This window comes from Dipodomys spectabilis, unplaced genomic scaffold, assembly GCF_019054845.1.
Source record: "Dipodomys spectabilis isolate Male_0828 unplaced genomic scaffold, ASM1905484v1 ptg000163l, whole genome shotgun sequence".
Lineage (NCBI taxonomy): Eukaryota > Metazoa > Chordata > Mammalia > Rodentia > Heteromyidae > Dipodomys > Dipodomys spectabilis.
Window position 1 is genome coordinate 8,025,064 of NW_024870840.1, and position 18,505 is coordinate 8,043,568.

At 39.1% G+C, this 18,505-nt stretch overlaps 1 protein-coding gene across 1 annotated transcript in view; it reads right to left on the reverse strand.

Moving 5' to 3' along the window:
* LOC122119312 (uncharacterized protein C3orf20-like) overlaps positions 1 to 18,505 on the reverse strand; it is an 84,369-nt gene that overhangs the window by 22,985 nt on the left and 42,879 nt on the right. The window contains exons 11-14 of the mRNA XM_042693387.1: positions 14,927 to 15,086; positions 10,933 to 11,158; positions 5,777 to 6,071; positions 1,190 to 1,306 (exon numbers count right to left, since the gene is read on the reverse strand). Of these exons, the coding sequence (XP_042549321.1) occupies positions 1,190 to 1,306; positions 5,777 to 6,071; positions 10,933 to 11,158; positions 14,927 to 15,086 (798 nt within the window). The remainder of the gene's footprint in view (positions 1 to 1,189; positions 1,307 to 5,776; positions 6,072 to 10,932; positions 11,159 to 14,926; positions 15,087 to 18,505) is intronic.

Below are 18,505 nucleotides of genomic sequence, written 5' to 3' on the forward strand. Positions count from 1 at the left end.
AAGCAAAAAGAAAAAAGCCGGAAGTGGTGCTGTGGCTCAAGTGGTAGAGTGCTAGCCTTGAGCTGAAGAGCTGAGGGACAGGCGCCCAGGCCCAGGCCTCACGACCGGACCTCCTCCCCCCGCAAAAAAAAAACAACACAAGAATTACTTAGCATGGTGCCTAGCCATTTTTGAGTTAAAACTCTATAAATATTAACATTATCATTATAATTATTTCAATGGCAGCTGCTATACTTACTATTCCTAAAATGTAACTTTCATGAAGTTACATTTGATTTTGAAATGTATCTGATGCATCTATTGACAGTAGACAAAATCATGGGGTTTCCTCCTTCTCCTCCTCCTCCTTCTAAGATGGAAGGATCTTGAGAGAACATCCTGCCTGTTGCTTCTTAGAAAAATTATTTACAGGATGTTTGTGTTTGAACACAGGTCCTCATGCTTGCTAAGTAGGTGCTCTACCACTTAAGCCATGCCCCCATCCCCTAGAGATGCTTAAAAAAAACACTGATATGCAAGTGTCATCAACCTAAAGAATCATTATTGTTTGAATCCTTTCAGGGAAATTCTAGTGAAGGCAAACCTAATTTACAGTGACCGAAAGCAGATCAATGGAATTAATGTTTATGAAGTACCTCTAAGGTGCAAGAAATTGAAACAAGTACTTTACACAATTGTCTTGCTGAAATTTTACAGTAATTACTTTTACAATAACTCTTTGTATTTTAAGAGACAAAACAGGCTTAGAAATCTGCCAAAGATAACACAACAAGCGTGTAATAGAACCAGGTCATGAAATCAGCTCTGTTTTCAATTCCCGTGCTTTCTCTGCGCACTCAGTTTCCTCACTTCAGTAGTTATTCTATTTTCAATTATGTACTTTTTATGTATTCTTAGTTCCTTATCTAACTACTATATAACCTTAAAAGTGAAAACTGATCTTACTACAAAGAGTAATCTCCACACCAATTCATTTGGCCACCTCAATTTTAACAATGTCCAGTTTTTAACTTCATTAGATCAATAGGAAGGATAACTCAATAGCTAGGAAGACCTATAGTCAAAATTTATTGTAAAAGCTATTTCTGAATTCTTCAGCCTTCTGTGGACCCTATGAATGATCTCCAAATTAGACCAACATTACAAACAACAGTCCAGCTAGAACAGTGATCTATTTTAAAACACATACCAAAAAAATGCCTGGGGTGATATTGTGTCTTTGAACCAGAAGTGGACAATCACTGCCTGTAAATTTAGATGCTGACAAGATGTTGTATTTTAGCAACCGAAAGGGATCCAAATGACTCTAAAAGAAAAGAAAAGAAGTTTAAAAGATACTTCACAGGCAACTGATTTTTTGTTCTACTTAATAGTATTTGTATTCTTTAGTATTTGTATTCTAGATTTTATCCTTACTATTGCTTCCATGGCTCATCAAAGGTTTGTGTATTGCCAAGGGCTAGTGAACATTTTTGTTTCTTGTTACTTGACTCCTTTATGGCATGTGAGGTTAATTTATATCACTCTTCAATTCTCTCACAGCCTCTGTGGCCACATTTTTTCTAGGTCTCCTTCCTGTGCCCCCAGGTCTTCACTAGTCTTCAGCAAATTCATTTTTTTTCTGTCCTTGACCTCTAAGTTTCTACTATACTAAAAAGTGCTGTTAGAGCCAATGCTCCAGGCTATTCACTATCTTCACACATATTTCTATTATTTTTTGATGAGTAAATAACTAAACGTCTACCAAAACTAGTGCTCTCCTCACAAAATTTGTAAGTTGAGATTCTTTTTTGTAAGTTGTAAGTTTGTAAGTTGACTTCTTTTTTTTTTTTTTTTTTTTTTTTGGGTCCAGTTGTGGGGCCTGAACTCTGGGCCTGGGCGCTGTCCCTCAGCTCTTCAGCTCAAGGCTAGCGCTCTAGCACTTAAGCCACAGTGCCACTTCTGGCTTTTTTCTTTTTGCTTATGTGGTGCTGAGGAATCGAACCCAGGGCCTCATGCGTGCAAGGCAAGCGCTCTACAACTGAGCCACCTTCCCAGCCCGAGATGTTGACTTCTTGATCTTCCATTTTTCATCACTCAGGAAACCAAAACTCAGCATGTCCAACAGGACTATTTATACTTTTCTTTAAATGTTCTTATGGTGGATTAAACATAGCTACAGATTATTTGCCACTCTATTCATCAAGAGATGGATGCCATTTCTGATGCCCTTGAATCTAGTTTGGCCTGGGATAGGCATTGACCAATAGCATACCATGCCACTGTGAGACTAGGTATTAAGAGAAGTAGTTCCCATTTCACCTCTTGGAACATTCCTTCTTTAAACAGGCATCTTGTTATGCAGAATCTGGAGCAGGGCTCCAAGAGTCCTTATGAAAAGAGGTCCCTGGGCCAATTGCCATAACTAAGCTCCAAATGGCAGTAGCACTTCCCACCAGCCATGTGAATGGGCTTGAATCCCTTAGCCTGTTCAAACTGACTCCACCAATGCTCCATGAAGCAGGGTTAAGTACCATTCACAAACAAACAGATGCTTACTGGTTTAAGCTCCTATGTTTTGAGATAGCCACCTAAGCAGTAAGACATGTTGAAACTTGTTTATTTTTATTTTTAGATGGCCTCTCTCTATGTAGTTCAAGCTGGCTAGAACTATCAATCTTCCTGCCTCAGACTTCTAAGTATTGGATTCTAGGAATATGTCAAGCATCCAGCCTGAGATATTTCTTACCCTCCTTCTTCTAAATTTCCTATCTCAATAAACAAACAAACAAATAAAAACCAGTGCTACTATTCTCTAAATTGTCCAAATGAGAAGATGAGAGGTAAACTCTTCCCTACTTAATACTTCCAGATCTTATGGAGTCTTATTTCTGATGCAGTCTTACTTCATATGTACCATCCTTTTCTCACTTTCACTCTGATAATTTCACACTTGGTTAAGTGCAGTAACAGTTGTCCCTGCCACTCTGCATCTTTCTGTCAAAATTATCCTTCACCACACAGTCTTTTCATGTTGTTTCTATGCATAAATCCTTTAATGAACCTTCCTACTTTTCAAGCAGAGTTCAAAATCCTTTCAAGCCTCACAGTCAGGCCCCTGTGAACACCTCTGTTTACTGGCTTTCTCAATGTGGTCTGTCCCACATCCTCTTGTCTTCCAACATGGAGTCTTCCAAAACATGGCAATGTGTAGGAAAGTGCTCTCCACCTGAATCATACTGCTCTACACGATGCTTCCTGCCTGAATGCTCTGTCTATATTTCTGACCCATGCTCTGGTTATCACTTCACCATGCTCTGGTTGTCCATTTTCTGGATTGCCTTTTCCTTGAAGATAAGATTAGACTTGAAAGAAAATTCCAACATCCAGACCCTGTCACATTACCACATATTGTAAGACTTCAGTAAATGTATCTGTACAAGTAGTTCCTAGAAACCTACTCTTAAAAATGCCATCAACCACTCATATGAAGCCAGCTGCTTCTATCCTATCATCCATGTGGAATGTCAGAAACATACTGTCATCTTTGCTCTTTACCACATACTGCATGGTGAGAAGCTCACCTATGACTCCAAGTTCCCCTCTGGGGATGCCAGTAACAAGCTGCCCTGAAACTGTGGCACCAAGGGCTGCCATCACTTCCTTAACTGAGGTTCTACTGCCATTGCCCCTCACCTGTGGCTCCCTACCCTTCCTGAGTATCTCATTTCCACATTCCTGCTCAGAGTGATGTGGTCATGGCTTTGACACAATCCAGGACTTTTGGCTTTCACATGTCTTAACCTGAGGAAGATCAAATACTAATATATTATCAAGCTAATATGTTCCTTAGGGCTATAATAAGAGTAAGGTGGGACAGGGAGTGGAACCATCAGGATAGAGAGAGCCATAGTGTGAGTGAGTCTAAAGAACTTAGACTTGACTTGAAAGGAAGTCCTTAAAGGATTATAAGAACACTGCAGTCATGTTCACATGGTAAAAAGAACACTCTGTAATAGGTAGAAACCTAGGTAGAGACCAAGACCAGAAGCAGAAAAACCAGTTAGGCTAACATAGAAAATCTGTGGGTGGTAATAAAGGCCTGCAGCAAGCAGAAGTAGTGGGGTTGAGAGAAAGAGGCAGTCAGGGAAGTAGGCCACAGTGATCAAATAAATAAAAATAAGAGTGGTTTCATGCATGGCTACTGAGACTGGTAGCAACTACTTGGAGAGTATTCAGATAAAGTAGTTCAAGGCTTAGCCAAGACTCAGTTAAATAGAATGATAAATTACTAATGTCTGCTATGGACACAGAAGGGGAGAATATTGGCATTCTATTCTATTGGACTGGAAATATTCTATATCTTGATCTGGATGATGATTATGCAGATACATAAAAATTCATTATGCCATATGCCTGTATTAATCCATTTTGCCTTGCTATGACAAAATATCAGATACATATTTAAAAAGATTTATCTGGCTCATGATTTCAATACCTGGCATGCCACTAGAATTCCAAACAGCACTGGCATCTAATGAGGGCCTCCCCGGCTATTTCACAACATGGTGAAGCATGAAGAGAATGGCTACATGTGGAAGAGGCCAAGAACAAAAAAAAGCCTCAACCTTAAAACAATACATTTTCATAAGAACTAATCTAGTCCCATGGGACCTAATACACTCCCTTATAATAAGTCATTAATTTCTGCTAGTGGTAGCATCACTGTGATCTAATTATCTCCTACAGGACCCTACTTTTAAAGTTTCCACAACCTCAATACCAATTTTCTAAGCACATGAAACTTTGGGAATAAAGTTGTAGCCATTAAATTTTATAACTTTTATCATATGATCGTAATACCTCAATTTTGGAGAGTAGAATGTGGTCAGTGAGGTACAGTGGCTCATGCTTGTAATCCTTGTACCTTAAAAGGTAGAGCTAGGAGGATCATAGTTAGAAGCCACCGTTGAGTAAAAAAAGTCAGTAAAACTTTGTTTTCTTTTTATCTTTTTGTGTGGTGTTCTTGGGTTTCAAATCAAGGCCTGGGTACTGTCCTGAGCTTTTTTGTTCAAGGCTAGTACATTATCCACCGCTCCACTTTTGGGTTTTGGGGTAGATAACTGGAGATTAGAGGCTCATGGACTTCCTTGCCTGAACTGGCTTTAAACCAGAATTCTCAGAGCTCAACCTCCTGAGTAGCTAAAATTAGAGGTGTGAGCCACCAGTACTGGCTGAAAGACCTTATCTTAAAGAGTTACCAGGCGCTGGTGGCTCACGCCTGTAATCCTAGCTACTCAGGAGGCTGAGATCTGAGGATTATGGTTCAAAGCCAGCCAGGGCAGGAAATACCATGAGACTCCTATATCCAATAAACCACAAGAAAAAAACAGAAGTGGTGCTGTAGCTCAAGTGGTAGAGCGCTCGCCTTGAGCTGAAGAGCTGAGGTACAGAGCCCAAGCCCAGAGTTCAAGCCCCATGACTGACAAAACAAACAAACAAAAAAACATATGTTGACGTGAATATGTAATCAAAGTAAAGAGAGGCAAAAAGGTCAGAGATTCACAGTCTAAGGCTGGCCCCAGGCAAGAGGGTGAGACTATCTGAAAAATAACTAAGGCAAAGAAAGCTGTTGTTCTGACTCAAGTGGTTGAGCACTTGCTTGACAAGTATGAGGCTTTGAGTTCAGACTCCTCATTCTCCAAAAATATTGAGGCATTCATAATTTTTTATGTTACTGAGAAAATGTATTAAGATAAAGCATACAACGAAACATTTTCCTACATGTTGTTATTACCTGAATGCAAGGCATGGTTCTGGATCTATTTAGTTCTCTGTATACTTTAGTCACTTCTTCGATATGCTTGTCCTTTTCCTTAGCTGAGAATACATAGACGATTATAATCTGATCTGTAGAGGCTAGCTGGTTGTTTATAAGGTTATCATACTCCAGGTCTGTCACTTCAGGAATGCTGTAAGGGCTACATCGGCATGTATCCTCTTCCTTTCCACACAGTGTTTGCCTCAGGACTACAGGACAAATCAGCAGGGAACCAAAACATGAATCCTTTCTGTCACTGGGAAGAGAAAACCTGGAAATGTAATAGTGAGGAATCACATTGAAGAATTGTAAGGACAGAAAGAACATCCCTAAATTATGGGTGATCACTTTGGTACAACATTGAAATTTAATTCTAGACAGCATTTCATTTGCTAACATGCTACAATATTTATCAGTGCAATAAATATTACATATCAGCTCTGCAGGTAAAAGACTAAATAGTTGCTAGTAAGAATGACACTAGAACATTAATTGCAATTTTATGGCAAGGAGAATGTACAAAAGGCTGGTTTGTAAGATATTTCCTTTTATTCTCTCAACCATTGGAACAACTGAAGTCATTTCCATCCTTATGGATGGAAAAGATGAGCCTCAAAAACTGAGGTGCAATCATTTGGCCAAAAGCACACAAATAGAAAAAAGAATAAAGTAAGACAAAGCTGGATTGGTATGTACACTTTTCCTATCATAATTTTCCCACTGGACATTACTGAAGTTGAAATACCTATAACATACTTCTGAATTGGTTTTTTAGGTTTATTAATAGACTGATAAGCCATGGTTAGAGAACAGAAAGCTAAATCCTGGTTTGCCACCTGACACTCTCCATGTAACAGTAAATCCTTTGACTTTTTTTTTTTTTTTGTCAGTCATGGGGCTTGAACTCTGGGCCTGAGCACTGTCCCTCAGTTCTTCATCTCAAGGCAAGCACTCTACCACTTGAGCCACAGCGCCACTTATGGGGTCTTTTTGGTAATTTATTGGACATAAGAGTTTCACGGCCGGGGCTGGGAAGGTGGCTTAGTGGTAGAGCGCTTGCCTTGCATGCATGAGGCCCTGGGTTCTATTCCTCAGCACCACATAAGAAAAAAAAAAAAGCCAGAAGTGGTGCTGTGGCTCAAGTGGTAGAGTGCTAGCCTTAAGCTGAACTGCTGAGGGACAGCTCCCAGGCCCAGAGTTCAGGCCCCACGACCGGACCCCCCCTCCCCCCCAAAAAAAAAAGAGTTTCACAGCCTCTCCTGCCCAGGCTGCTTTAAACTGATATCCTCAGAGGAAGTCTATTTTTCTAGGAGATGCTGAAGCTTACCAAAACAATTTTGTACTAAGGGTAAGTTCTTTGACTGAATACCAGTTTTAATTTACAAACTGTGCAGCCATACTATTCTGTACAAAATATTGCACTAGGTCACCTAGATATTGTTTGTTTTGTTTTCATTCGCATTTTTCACCAGTAGAATCTGGGCTTTTACATTTTTCTACTTATTTTTTAAAGCAAGTTATATATTGTCCTGGTAAGAAATGAGAGGATATTTAAGTTTGCTACTATAGTTTAATCCATAAATGGTGACTGAATTTTACAGGGTTTAAAAACTTGCTTGGGCCTAAAGAGAGAAGTTGGAACTACAAAGTTGACTATGTAGAGACTTCATGGATTTGTCATTGATGTATAGTTGCATCTTTATGTGTTGGAGTGTCTGTGCATTGCTTTGAGCATTTCAAGTTATTTAAATACTTCTATACTAACAGTATTTTTTCTGTGAACTGATCTCTGCCTGTGAAGATAGTTTCTGAATTTTGTAAAAAGCATGGATTTTTTTCTATTTATGTATTTATTTATTGTAAAGGTGATATATAGAGGGATTGCAGTTACATAAATCAGTAATGAATATTTTTTTTGGAACAGTGTCACCTCTTCCCTTATTTTCTCCCAGTATTTCCCTCCTGGCCTCCCTCCCCCACAAGTTATATCAATGTAGTGTCTAGTGGGGCTGGGAAGGTGGCTCAGTGATAGAGCGCTTGCTTTGCATGCATGAGGCCCTGGGTTCGGTTCCTCAGCACCACATAAGCAAAAAGAAAAAAAAAAAGCCAGAATTGGCGCTGAGGCTCAAGTGGTAGAGTGCTAGCCTTGAGCTGAGGGACAGCGCCCAGGCCCAGAGTTCAGGCCCCACGACCGGACCCAAAACAAAATCAATGTAGTGTCTAGTATCACTGCTGAATTAGTTCACCCTTTGTCCTACTAATTTTGTGCTTCCCTTACCCTCCCCAAATCAGATAAACTTACATACAAGACAAGAGGTACAGAAATACAAAAAACAGCAACAAAAAGGGAAAAACAGAAAAAAGAAAAAAAAACTTATTTTCCTTTATGTGGAGTTCATTTCAGTAAGCATCATTTTATATGATCATATGCACATAACTATTAAGCCTTTGTGATCCTCTCCTAAGAATATCCTCCTTTGGTATCTGTGTGAATGTTTGGAGTCCTGTTTAACTTATTATATAATTTTTTTGTCTTTTCCTTTCCATTGTGTTTGCCTGTATACTTATAGGCACATTCTCATTACTAAAAATGAGGGGAAACTATGCAACCTATGTTTCTTTGGGTCTGGCTTACTTTGTTTAATACAACTTATTTTTTTTGCTTAATATAATTTTTTCCAAGTCTTTTTGTTTCCTTATGAATGGCATTCTTTCCAATGTCATTCTTTCTGATAGAAGCATATAAGTCCATTGTGTGTGTGTATACACATGTGTATGTATTTATCACCTTTATCATATGATCATAATACCTCAATTTTGAAAAGTGGAACATGGTCAGTGAGGTATGTATATAACACACACACACACATACACACACATATTTCACATTTTCTTGATCCATTCATCCACTGAGGGGCATCTGGGCTGATTCCATATCTTGGCTATGGTAAACAATGCTACAGTGAACATGGTTGTGCTGGTAGCTTTAGTGTGGCCTGGTTTGTGGTCAATTGGATAAATAACCAGAAGTGGAACTGCTAGATCAAAAGGAAGCTCTATGTTTAGTCTTTTAAAGGAACATTCATACTGCTTTCCAGAGTGGTTCAACAAGTTTACATTCTCACCAACAGTGTAGAGGCATTCCCTTTTGGCCATATTCCTGCCAGCACCTGTTATTGTTAGTTTTGTTGACATTGGCCATTCTAACTGGGTTGCAGTGAAATCTCAATGTTGTTCTGATTTGCATATCTTTTATGTCCAGAGATGCTGAACATCTCTGCATGTTTCTGTTGGCCATTCTTACTTTATCTTCTGAGAAGTCTCTCTTTAAGACTTTAGCCAATTTACTAATTTGGTTGCTGTTTCTTAGAGAATTTGTTTTGGGGGGGCATTTAATTTTTTGAGCTCTAAGTATATTTTAGACATGAGGCCCTTGTCTGAGGCATAGCTAGTAAAGATCTTCTCCCATTCTGTAGTCTTTCTATTTATTTTGCCAGCTATGTCTTTTGCTATGCAGGAACTCTTCAGTTTGATGCAATCCCAATTATCCAGCCTTGCTTTGATGTGTTATGTTTCTGGATCTTTACTTAGGAAGTTTCGACCCATGCCAAGGAGCCCCAGTGTTTCCCCTTTCCTGTAATATTTTCAAGAAGCATGGATTTTAAAAATCCAAGTGGGCATGTATTTTGTCTATTTCCTGCATTTCTCAGCTTTATTAAAAATTGTATTTTGAGGGCTGAATCACCAATTTCACTTCAAATGTGCATCAGGAAGAAGGTACTGACTTTATTGGAAGGAGATAGAAAAAACAAGGTTATTGAGGAGGAACCATGGGGCCATGTATTTAAAAGGAATTAGTTCTGTCCTTTAAGAATTGAGAAAGTAGACAAGTTCAAGTAGAAATATTTTTTTTTGGTTGGCCATAAGGCTTGAACTCAGGGCCTGGGTGCTGTCCCTGAGCATTTTCATAAATAAAGCTGTTACTTTTGTAAACAAAACAACACACAAAAAAAAACCAAGATCCATCCATTTTTTTTGTCTCCAAGAAACATATCTGCCAAAGATGAACACAAATTATGAGTGAAGGAATGGAAAAAGATATTCCAAGCAGCTAAATCCTGCAAGAAGGAAAGAGTAGCCATACTGATAGCTGATAAAATGGGCTTCATGTTAAATCAATAAGAAATAAAGAAGGTCACTACATATTAAATGGAATGATCCACGAAGAAACAAATTACAGTCATCAATATATGCACCAAATAGCAGAGCTCCCAATTAAACAATCAAACAAGCACTCCAATCAAACAAACACTCGTAAACTAACAAAAACTTAGAGACCCCTCCCAACACAATAATAGAGGGAGATTTTAACACCTCATTCTCATCAAAGGATAATTCAACCAAACAGAAGATCAGCAAAGAAACCTCTAAATTAAGTGACATCATAACCCAAATGGACTTAATAGATATCTACAGAGTATTTCACCCAGCAACCACACAAGACATTCTTCTAAGCAGACCATTGAACTTTCTTCAAAATAGATCATATCTTAGGATACACAATAATCCTGAGGAAATATTTATTGATATAACTCCCTATATTCTATCTGATCACAAAAGAACCAGAACTCAATAGCAAGATTGAACAACACACTGTTGAATAGTAATTCAATGAAAATAAAAGCATGTCATACCACAACCTCTGGGACACAGCAAAAGCAGTGTTGAAAGTTCAAGAAATCCCAGGTTTTTGCCTGGTGACTGCCCCTATCCACCTTTTTCTAGCTTAGCATATAAACTCCTCATTCTCCTGCAGGTATGGGAGGCTTTTTTGGCTATTACCTGAGACATCTCTGTCCTTAAATTTGGCACTCTATGCCATCCTAGGTTTGTCTGCTTCTTCCATCCATCTCTCAGCATCATCTACTGTGGTAGCTGGTTATTGGATATTGGCTCTGTAAAAACACCTCCTGAGTAGCTAGTATTACAGATGTGAGCCATCAGTGCCTGGCCTTACTGAACATTTGTAGGAACTGAATGAAATATCCATCTAACTCTTGGTCTTTCAAACATCAGATGCACTATGGATTATTAAGACCAATAGAAGGGAGAGATAAAAAGAGTCTTGTTACCGGGAGGTCTGATTGATAGCTAAGGCCCTCTGAATTCGACAAGGAGGTGAAAGCTTAAAGACATTCTTCAGTGGTTGGAAGGTATATTGATATTGAAGATACTCCTTATGCTTAGAACTTTCATTTATATCTTGTTTCAGAGGAACTGTTGTTAAAGAGACCTTTTGTTTGATGATCACTTTTTGTGGCAACTCAGGTGTTTGGCAAATGTTTATTGATTCCATTCCTGAAATTTAAAAAAAAAAACAATTTATTTTTCGAAACATTCTTAGTAGACCAAAGCATCTATAGGCTGAGCTGTATGGATTAAGTTGCCTGCAGTAGCCTGGTGCTCTTTTACCATTTCCAGGTGTTCATTTTCTGATGGTTCTCTTACTTCACATGTACCTCTTGGTCTGCTTAGAGAATAAAAGGCATCTATGTAATAAATGTAGAAATTTTCCTATCCATCAAGTGCTTAAGTAGATTATTATATTGAATAACTACCATTGTAATGTGAGTACATTTAGCCCTCTGTATCTAAGCGTTTTATACTGAAGGTCTTATGGTTTGAATATAAAGTCTTCCCCTAACCCTCCAAAGGCTTGTGTAGTAAAGACTTGATCCCAATGCAGTTTTCAGAGATAGGGAGTTGGGAAAGGAGTTGGATCATGGGAGCCTGACCTAACTGATAGAATAATCCATTTGTGGATTCTAATTTGATGTTGTTATTAGAAAGTAGTAGGGAAGTGAAGACTAATTGGAGGAAGTAGGTCTCTTGGGATCTATTAAAAGATTTGATTTATTAAAAAGATTTCCTACTCCTTCTCCATCTTTTCTATTTCCTTGCTGTCATAAAGTAATCAGCTTTCCTCTGCCTGTAACCTGCCACAATGTTCTGCCTCACCACTTTGGCCCCAACACATTGGAGCCAGCTGACCAGAAACTGAAACCTCCAAAATTCTCTGCACATTTAAATCTTCTGTCTTTTAAACTGCTTTTCTCAAAGATTTGTCAGCTAACTAGTTAGGAGCTGATGGCTTTTACCCATAACCCTAGCTACTTAGGAGGTTAAAATCTGAGGATCACAGTTCAAAGCCAGCCCAGGAAATAAAGTCTGTGAGATTTTTATTAATCACATACACACACAAAAAGTAGTGGAGTTTTATAGCTCAAGTGGTAGAATGTTGGCCTTGAGAAAGCTCAGGGACTGCTCCCGGCCCCTGGTTCAAGCCCCAGGACCAGCACAAAACAAAAAACAAAACTATGGATTCAACCAAGTATGGATCAAAAACACTTGAAAAAATTTCATCTATAGTGTATATATATATATATATATATATATAGATAGATAGATATTTTCCTTATCTTTATCCTATAAACAATACATTGTAACAATTTTTTACATAAAAATTAGGAATAACAAGTAGAGAGATGATTTGAAATATGCAGGAAGATATGTGTAGTAACATGCAAATACTACATAATTTTATGAAAAGGATTTCGGATTTGAGCATCCTCTGATTTGGATCTTGAGTAGCTAGGATTATAGGTTTGAGCCACTGGGCCCAAGATAAAAATTGTTATCACAGAAAATGTGATACAAACTGATGTATGGGATAAACTTACAAGGCTGCTCATAGGTCTTATGGATTCAGTCATTCGAGCCCAGATGAGCTCTTCTGAGGGGTATTTCTGCTTTCAGTTCCTGTGTAAAACATCTGTGCATTTCCTTCTGGAAGTTCTGCTCTATACCACAGTATGTTCTAAACCAATTCCTCAAATGGAGAAGGTAAGGTGCCTTTGGATTTAGCACATAATCAATACAATTCCATGTCTGTGAATTTGCCTACTTACTATAATTTTTTGAAACCTCCCCCACCCCGGTATTCATGACACTTTGTTAGCCATTCAGAGGTGCAGAGAGGTGAACGTTTCAAGTCGCCTTTTATGCATGCTCCCAGCTGAAATCAAAGGAAGCTTCATTTTGTCTTCTTGTTTCAGCTCTTCTACTGTAAAAAAAAAAAAACAAAACAAAAAAACAAAAAAAAAAACTGCTCTTCTTATATTATGTATTACTATGCTTGGAGCATTTTTGTGCTTTTTATTGATTTTTTTTATTTTTTTGGGGTCCAGTCGTGGGTCCTGAACTCTGGGCCTGGGCTCTGTCCCTCAGCTCTTCAGCTCAAGGCTAGAACTCTACCACTTGAGCCACAGCGCCACTTCTGACTTTTTTCTTTTTGCCTATGTGGTGCTGAGGAATCGAACCCAGGGCCTCATGAATGCAAGGCAAGTACTCTACCACTGAGCCACCTTCCTAGCCCTGATTTTTCTGTTTACAGTAGCCTGCAAGTGTAATACTACACTCAAGAAGGCTGTGATATACCTTAAGAATAAAATATACATAAACTTTATAGACCATGATAGAGATCATTTGCCATGAAGGTTAGAATGTGTTTGGGACTTTAACTAAGTATCACTCTCCTATAATACTGTGAAATGTGTGAAATTTATGTAATCATTTAATTACAATAAAAAATTGCAAGAAAGAGCCAGGCGCTGGTGGCTCACGCCTGTAATCCTAGCTACTCAGGAGGCTGAGATCTGAGGATCACGGTTCAAAGCCAGCCCGGGCCGGAGAGACCGTGAGACTCCTATCTCCAATAAACCATGAGAAAACCGGAAGTGGTGCTGTAGCTCAAGTGGTAGAGCACTCGCTTTGAGCTGAAGAGCTGAGGGACAGTGCCCAGGCCCAGAGTTCAAGCCCCACGACCGACAAAAAAAAAAAAAAAAAATTGCAAGAAAGAAAGAAAGAATAAAATACATGTTTTAGATAGGCTTTTTTCAGATGTGTTGTTGACCACGAATTCATTGTTATTAACAAATATATAATAAATAAGGTGTCTTTAGACAGAAACACATATATAATATGGTTATATTGATCAATAGGCAAAAATGTTGTTACCAGATCTCCCAGGAAGCTCAATCTATAAGCTATCCTAGGAGCAGTGTTTTAGTATTCAATAATTCAGTGTTTGTGGAGATTTTATAGTATCTCATTTCTACAAATAACATGAATAGGGCTGGAAGGTGGCTCAGTGGCAGAGTGCTTGACTTGCATGCATGAGGCCCTGGGTTTGATTCCTCAGTACCACATAAGCAGAAAAAGCTGGAAGTGGCGCTGTGGCTCAAGTGGTAGAGCGCTAGCCTTGAGCTGAAGAGCTGAGGGACAGTGCCCAGGCCCACAGTTCAGGCCCCACGTCCAGCAAAACAAAACAAAAAAAAAAATGAATAAACTGTTACATTAATAGTCAAGGAGTGAAATAGTGCAGACTCTAATCAAATGTTAAGTACAAGTTGATGCTGCAATAACATATTCCAATGTGAGGTTCCTTTACAATATAGCCAGTGAGCAGAACTCATGTGCAAGGACTGAAGTACAATGGGGAAACTGGGGAAGGTTTTAAAGGGAAGTTTTCTGATGTTAAAAATGAACATAAAAGCACCTTTTCCTGGTGCTAAAAAAGTGGCCAAGTAGATTCTCTTCTCCACAAAGAAAAAGGAAGTAGTATCAAGCACAACTTTTCTTTTCTTTTCTTTCGGGGGGGGGGGGGGGGGGGGAGGGAGGAGGGTCCGGTCGTGGGCCTGAACTCTGGGCCTGGGCTCTGTCCCTCAGTTCTTCAGCTCAAGGCTAGCGCTCTACCCCTTGAGCCACAGCGCCACTTCCAACTTTTTTCTTTTTGCTTATGTGGTGCTGAGGAATCGAACCCAGGGCCTCAGGCATGCAAGGCAAGTGCTCTACCACTGAGCCATCTTCCCAGCCCACAACTTTTATTTTCCTGCTAGCCAATCACTCAAGTCCATGAGAAGAATTTGTGTCTACAGAGTTTCACATTTCATGAACTTGCTACTTTGCAAAACTTTGAGGGGATAGGCATTTGAATATTACTTCTTTGAAGTGCTTAACAATGGGAACTGGTCATGTGGAACAACATAATAGGTTTCCAGAACTGACCCAGTGAAAATCTGTAGTGATTCAACCAGTGAGAGAAGATATGCTTGGCCTTCTTTTGTAGCATTCTCAGGTTGATAGATGTCACAAAGTCATGCATAGGGCTTATATCCATTGATGAATCAATAGTGCTTGTAATCAATTGGTCTGCTGAACCAGTAGGCTTTAAAACAGGAAGACATAGAAAAATGTATGTTTATGAGATACAGACATGAATATAGATGTCTGAAAGAACAGACTTACAAATATAAGGACAGGAAAGAGACACCACTTCATATATTAGCCAACATTAATTATTTTTAACTATTTTTGTCTTTTCTTTTTTGATACTGGGGATTGAATTCAGGACACTGCACTTGCTAGGCCACTGAGTTACATTCCAGCTCAACATTAAATATTTTATTCCTTTATGTATTCACTCACTCATCCATTTATTATGTCACCCAATAAGTATTTATTGAGTGTTAAAATTACTTATGGGCCAGACATTATGTCAGAAACTAGGACCAAAGTCACATATAAAAGCCACAGTCCCCTGTGAGGGTACCTAACTCATTGAAATACTCACAAAAGGTTAAAATGGTAACGTCAATGTTATGAATATTTTGCCACAATAATAAGTGCATGAGTTTACATGGCTAGATTATTTAGTGTTTATATATATATATATATTAATATATACATATTCATTAAGTATACATAATCATAGGAACATTTACATGTTCACATATTAAACACATGAATACTTATATACTTAACTCATTATTGTTATTTGCATTTTTTTTGTCGGTCATGGGGCCTGAACTCTGGGCCTAGTAGGCACTGTCCCTCAGCTCTTCAGTTCAAGGCTAGCACTCTACCACTTGAGCCAAGTGCCACTCCCAGCTTTTTCTGCTTATGTGGTGCTGAGGAATCAAATCCAGGGCCTCATGCTTTCAAGGCAAACACTCTACCACTGAGCCACCTTCCCAACTCCTGTTCTTTGCATAATTTTGGTGATCAACACAGAGCCACATTAAGATATATAGAAACCAGGAAGTCAAAAAGCCATAACTCATTAAAGAAAAGGTTTAAAGAAGTGAATGGAAGAGTTTAAGTGTGTGTGTGTGTGTGTGTGTGTGTGTGTGTGTGTGAGATACACACACACACACACATACTGAGGGCCAGTATTGGCTGCTAGGAGCTTTGTAGTCTGTGGCAGATTCCCACTTGTTCTATACACACCCTGGCTTGTATCTCCAGGGGCAGCAAGCATTCAAGCCTCATGGTAACTCCAGAATGTGTCTGCGAGTAAAGGGAACAAACAGAACACTGAATTCTTCACTGGCTGGAAGAGAACTTAGGGACCCAGTCACTATGTCTGTTAGTTTTTTGTTTGTTTGTTTGTGGACAAATACTGGGGTTTGAACTCAAGGTCTGAGTGCTTGCTATCCCTTTTGTTTTTTTCACTCAGGGCTAGTGCTCTACCACTTGAGCCACAGATCCACTTGCAGCTTTTTGGTGGTTAATTAGAGATAACACTCTCACAGGCTTTCTTGCCTTGCCTGGCTTTGAACTGTGATCCTCAAATCTCAGCCTCCTGAGTTGCTAAGATTATAGATGTGAGCTGCCAGTGCCCAGCTAAAGGAAGCTTAAAAATGCTAGATTAAATAAAATAAACCACTTAAAAAAGGACAAATACAATGAGGGGGAGGGATTGGGATGGGAGGAATGGGGGAAAAGAATGAAAGGGATGATATCAATTAGGATGTATTATACTTATAAACTGACTTGTTGAATGGTAAGTAGTTGCACAACTACTTAAAGATGATAAAAATTTAATTTTAAGGAGGACAAACACTTGTAATCCCACTCATATGAGGTACTTAGAGAAGTCAAGTCAAATTTAGAGATCAGATAATGGTGATCGTTTTTTTTTTTTTTTTTGGTCTGTTGTAGGGCTTGAACTCTGGGCCTGGGTACTATCCCTGAGCTCTTCAGCTCAAGGCTGAAGAGCTTGAGCCACTTGAGCCATAGCACCACTTACGTTTTTTTTTGGTGGTTAATTAGAGATAAGAGTCTCACAGACTTTCCTTCCTGGGATGGCTTTGAACCACAATCCTTGAGAATGGTGATTTTTTTTAAAGACTACACAGAACAGGCTTGGTATTGTTTTTTTTTTTTTGTCGGTTGTGGGGCTTGAACTCTGGGCCTGGGCGCTGTCCCTCAGCTCTTCAGCTCAAGGCGAGCACTCTACCACTTGAGCTACAGCGCCACTTCCTTGGTATTGTTTTAATAGGTACAGAATTTTAGTTTTATAAGACTAAGAACTTGGGAGACGGATGGTGGTGAGATTAAGTGTACTTACTGCCATTGAATTGCCATACTTAAACATGATTACAACTTTTCTCTATAAAGTTAAATACAAAATACTTCCTAACAAAAGTCATCCTTGCCTCTTCCAATTAACTATATAAATGAAACTACCTATGTCAAGTAACTGGTTCTGTAAAACGAATCTAGTGTCTATTGGCATTGAAAAAAACCATGCAAATAGAATCCTCCTTTGTCTCTAAAGTTGAAATAGTGGCTAACAATTCATTGACTTCTCTGGAAATGAGAATAAAAATGGGCTGGGAGAGGCTGCAAGCTCTTTTCAGAAGTCATGGTTAATAACACTTGGGAAGGAAGGACAATTTTACAAAATGAACTAATTATAGAGAAATTACATGGATTCAGAATATTCAAAATGTTATAGTAATTCTAAATAGTAAAAATTTAAAAATATGCATTTTTACTATTTCTGTAACAAGTATTTAATTCACATAGATGTATAGGTTTCTAAATGTATAGGTTCAAAGCCAGCCCAGGCAGGAAAGACCGTGAGACTTCTATCTCCAATAAACCACTAGAAAACCAGAAGTGGCACTGTGGCTCAAGTGGTAGAGCGCTCACCTTGAGCTGAATTGCTGAGGGACAGCACCCAGGCCCAGAGTTCAAGCCCCATGACCGACCAAAAAAAAAAAGAATTTTTTTCCAAGGCTAGCTTCCAACTGTGATCCTCAGATCTGTCTTCTGAGTAGCTAGGACTACAGGCAGAGCTCAGCTCCAATGCCATCATTAAATAGATAATAAACTAGCTAGTGTCAGAGGCTTGTGTCTGTAATCCCAGCTACACAGGAGGATGAGATCTGAGGATTGTAGTTCAAAGTCAGCCTAGGAAGGAAAGTCCGTGAGACTCTTATCTCCAATAAACCACCAGAAAACTGGAAGTGGCACTTTGGCTCAAGTGGTAGAGCACTCCCCCTGAGCTCTTAGGGACAGTGCCCAGGCTCAGAGTTCAAGCCCCATGACTGAGCAAAAAGGAGGAGGAGGAAGAGGAGAAGGAGGAGGAGGAGGAGGAGGAGGAAGAGGAGGAGGAGGAGGAGGAATAAAAGGGGGAAAAAAGGAAGGAAAAGGAAAAGAAAGGAAGGGGGATTGGAGAGGAAGAGGAGGAAAGGAAAAAGGAAAGGAAGAAGAAACAACAAAAGAAATGAAAGAAAAGGAAGAAGGGAAAAGGAAAGAAAGGAGAAGGGGAAAAGAAAAGGCAAGGGGAAAAGAAAG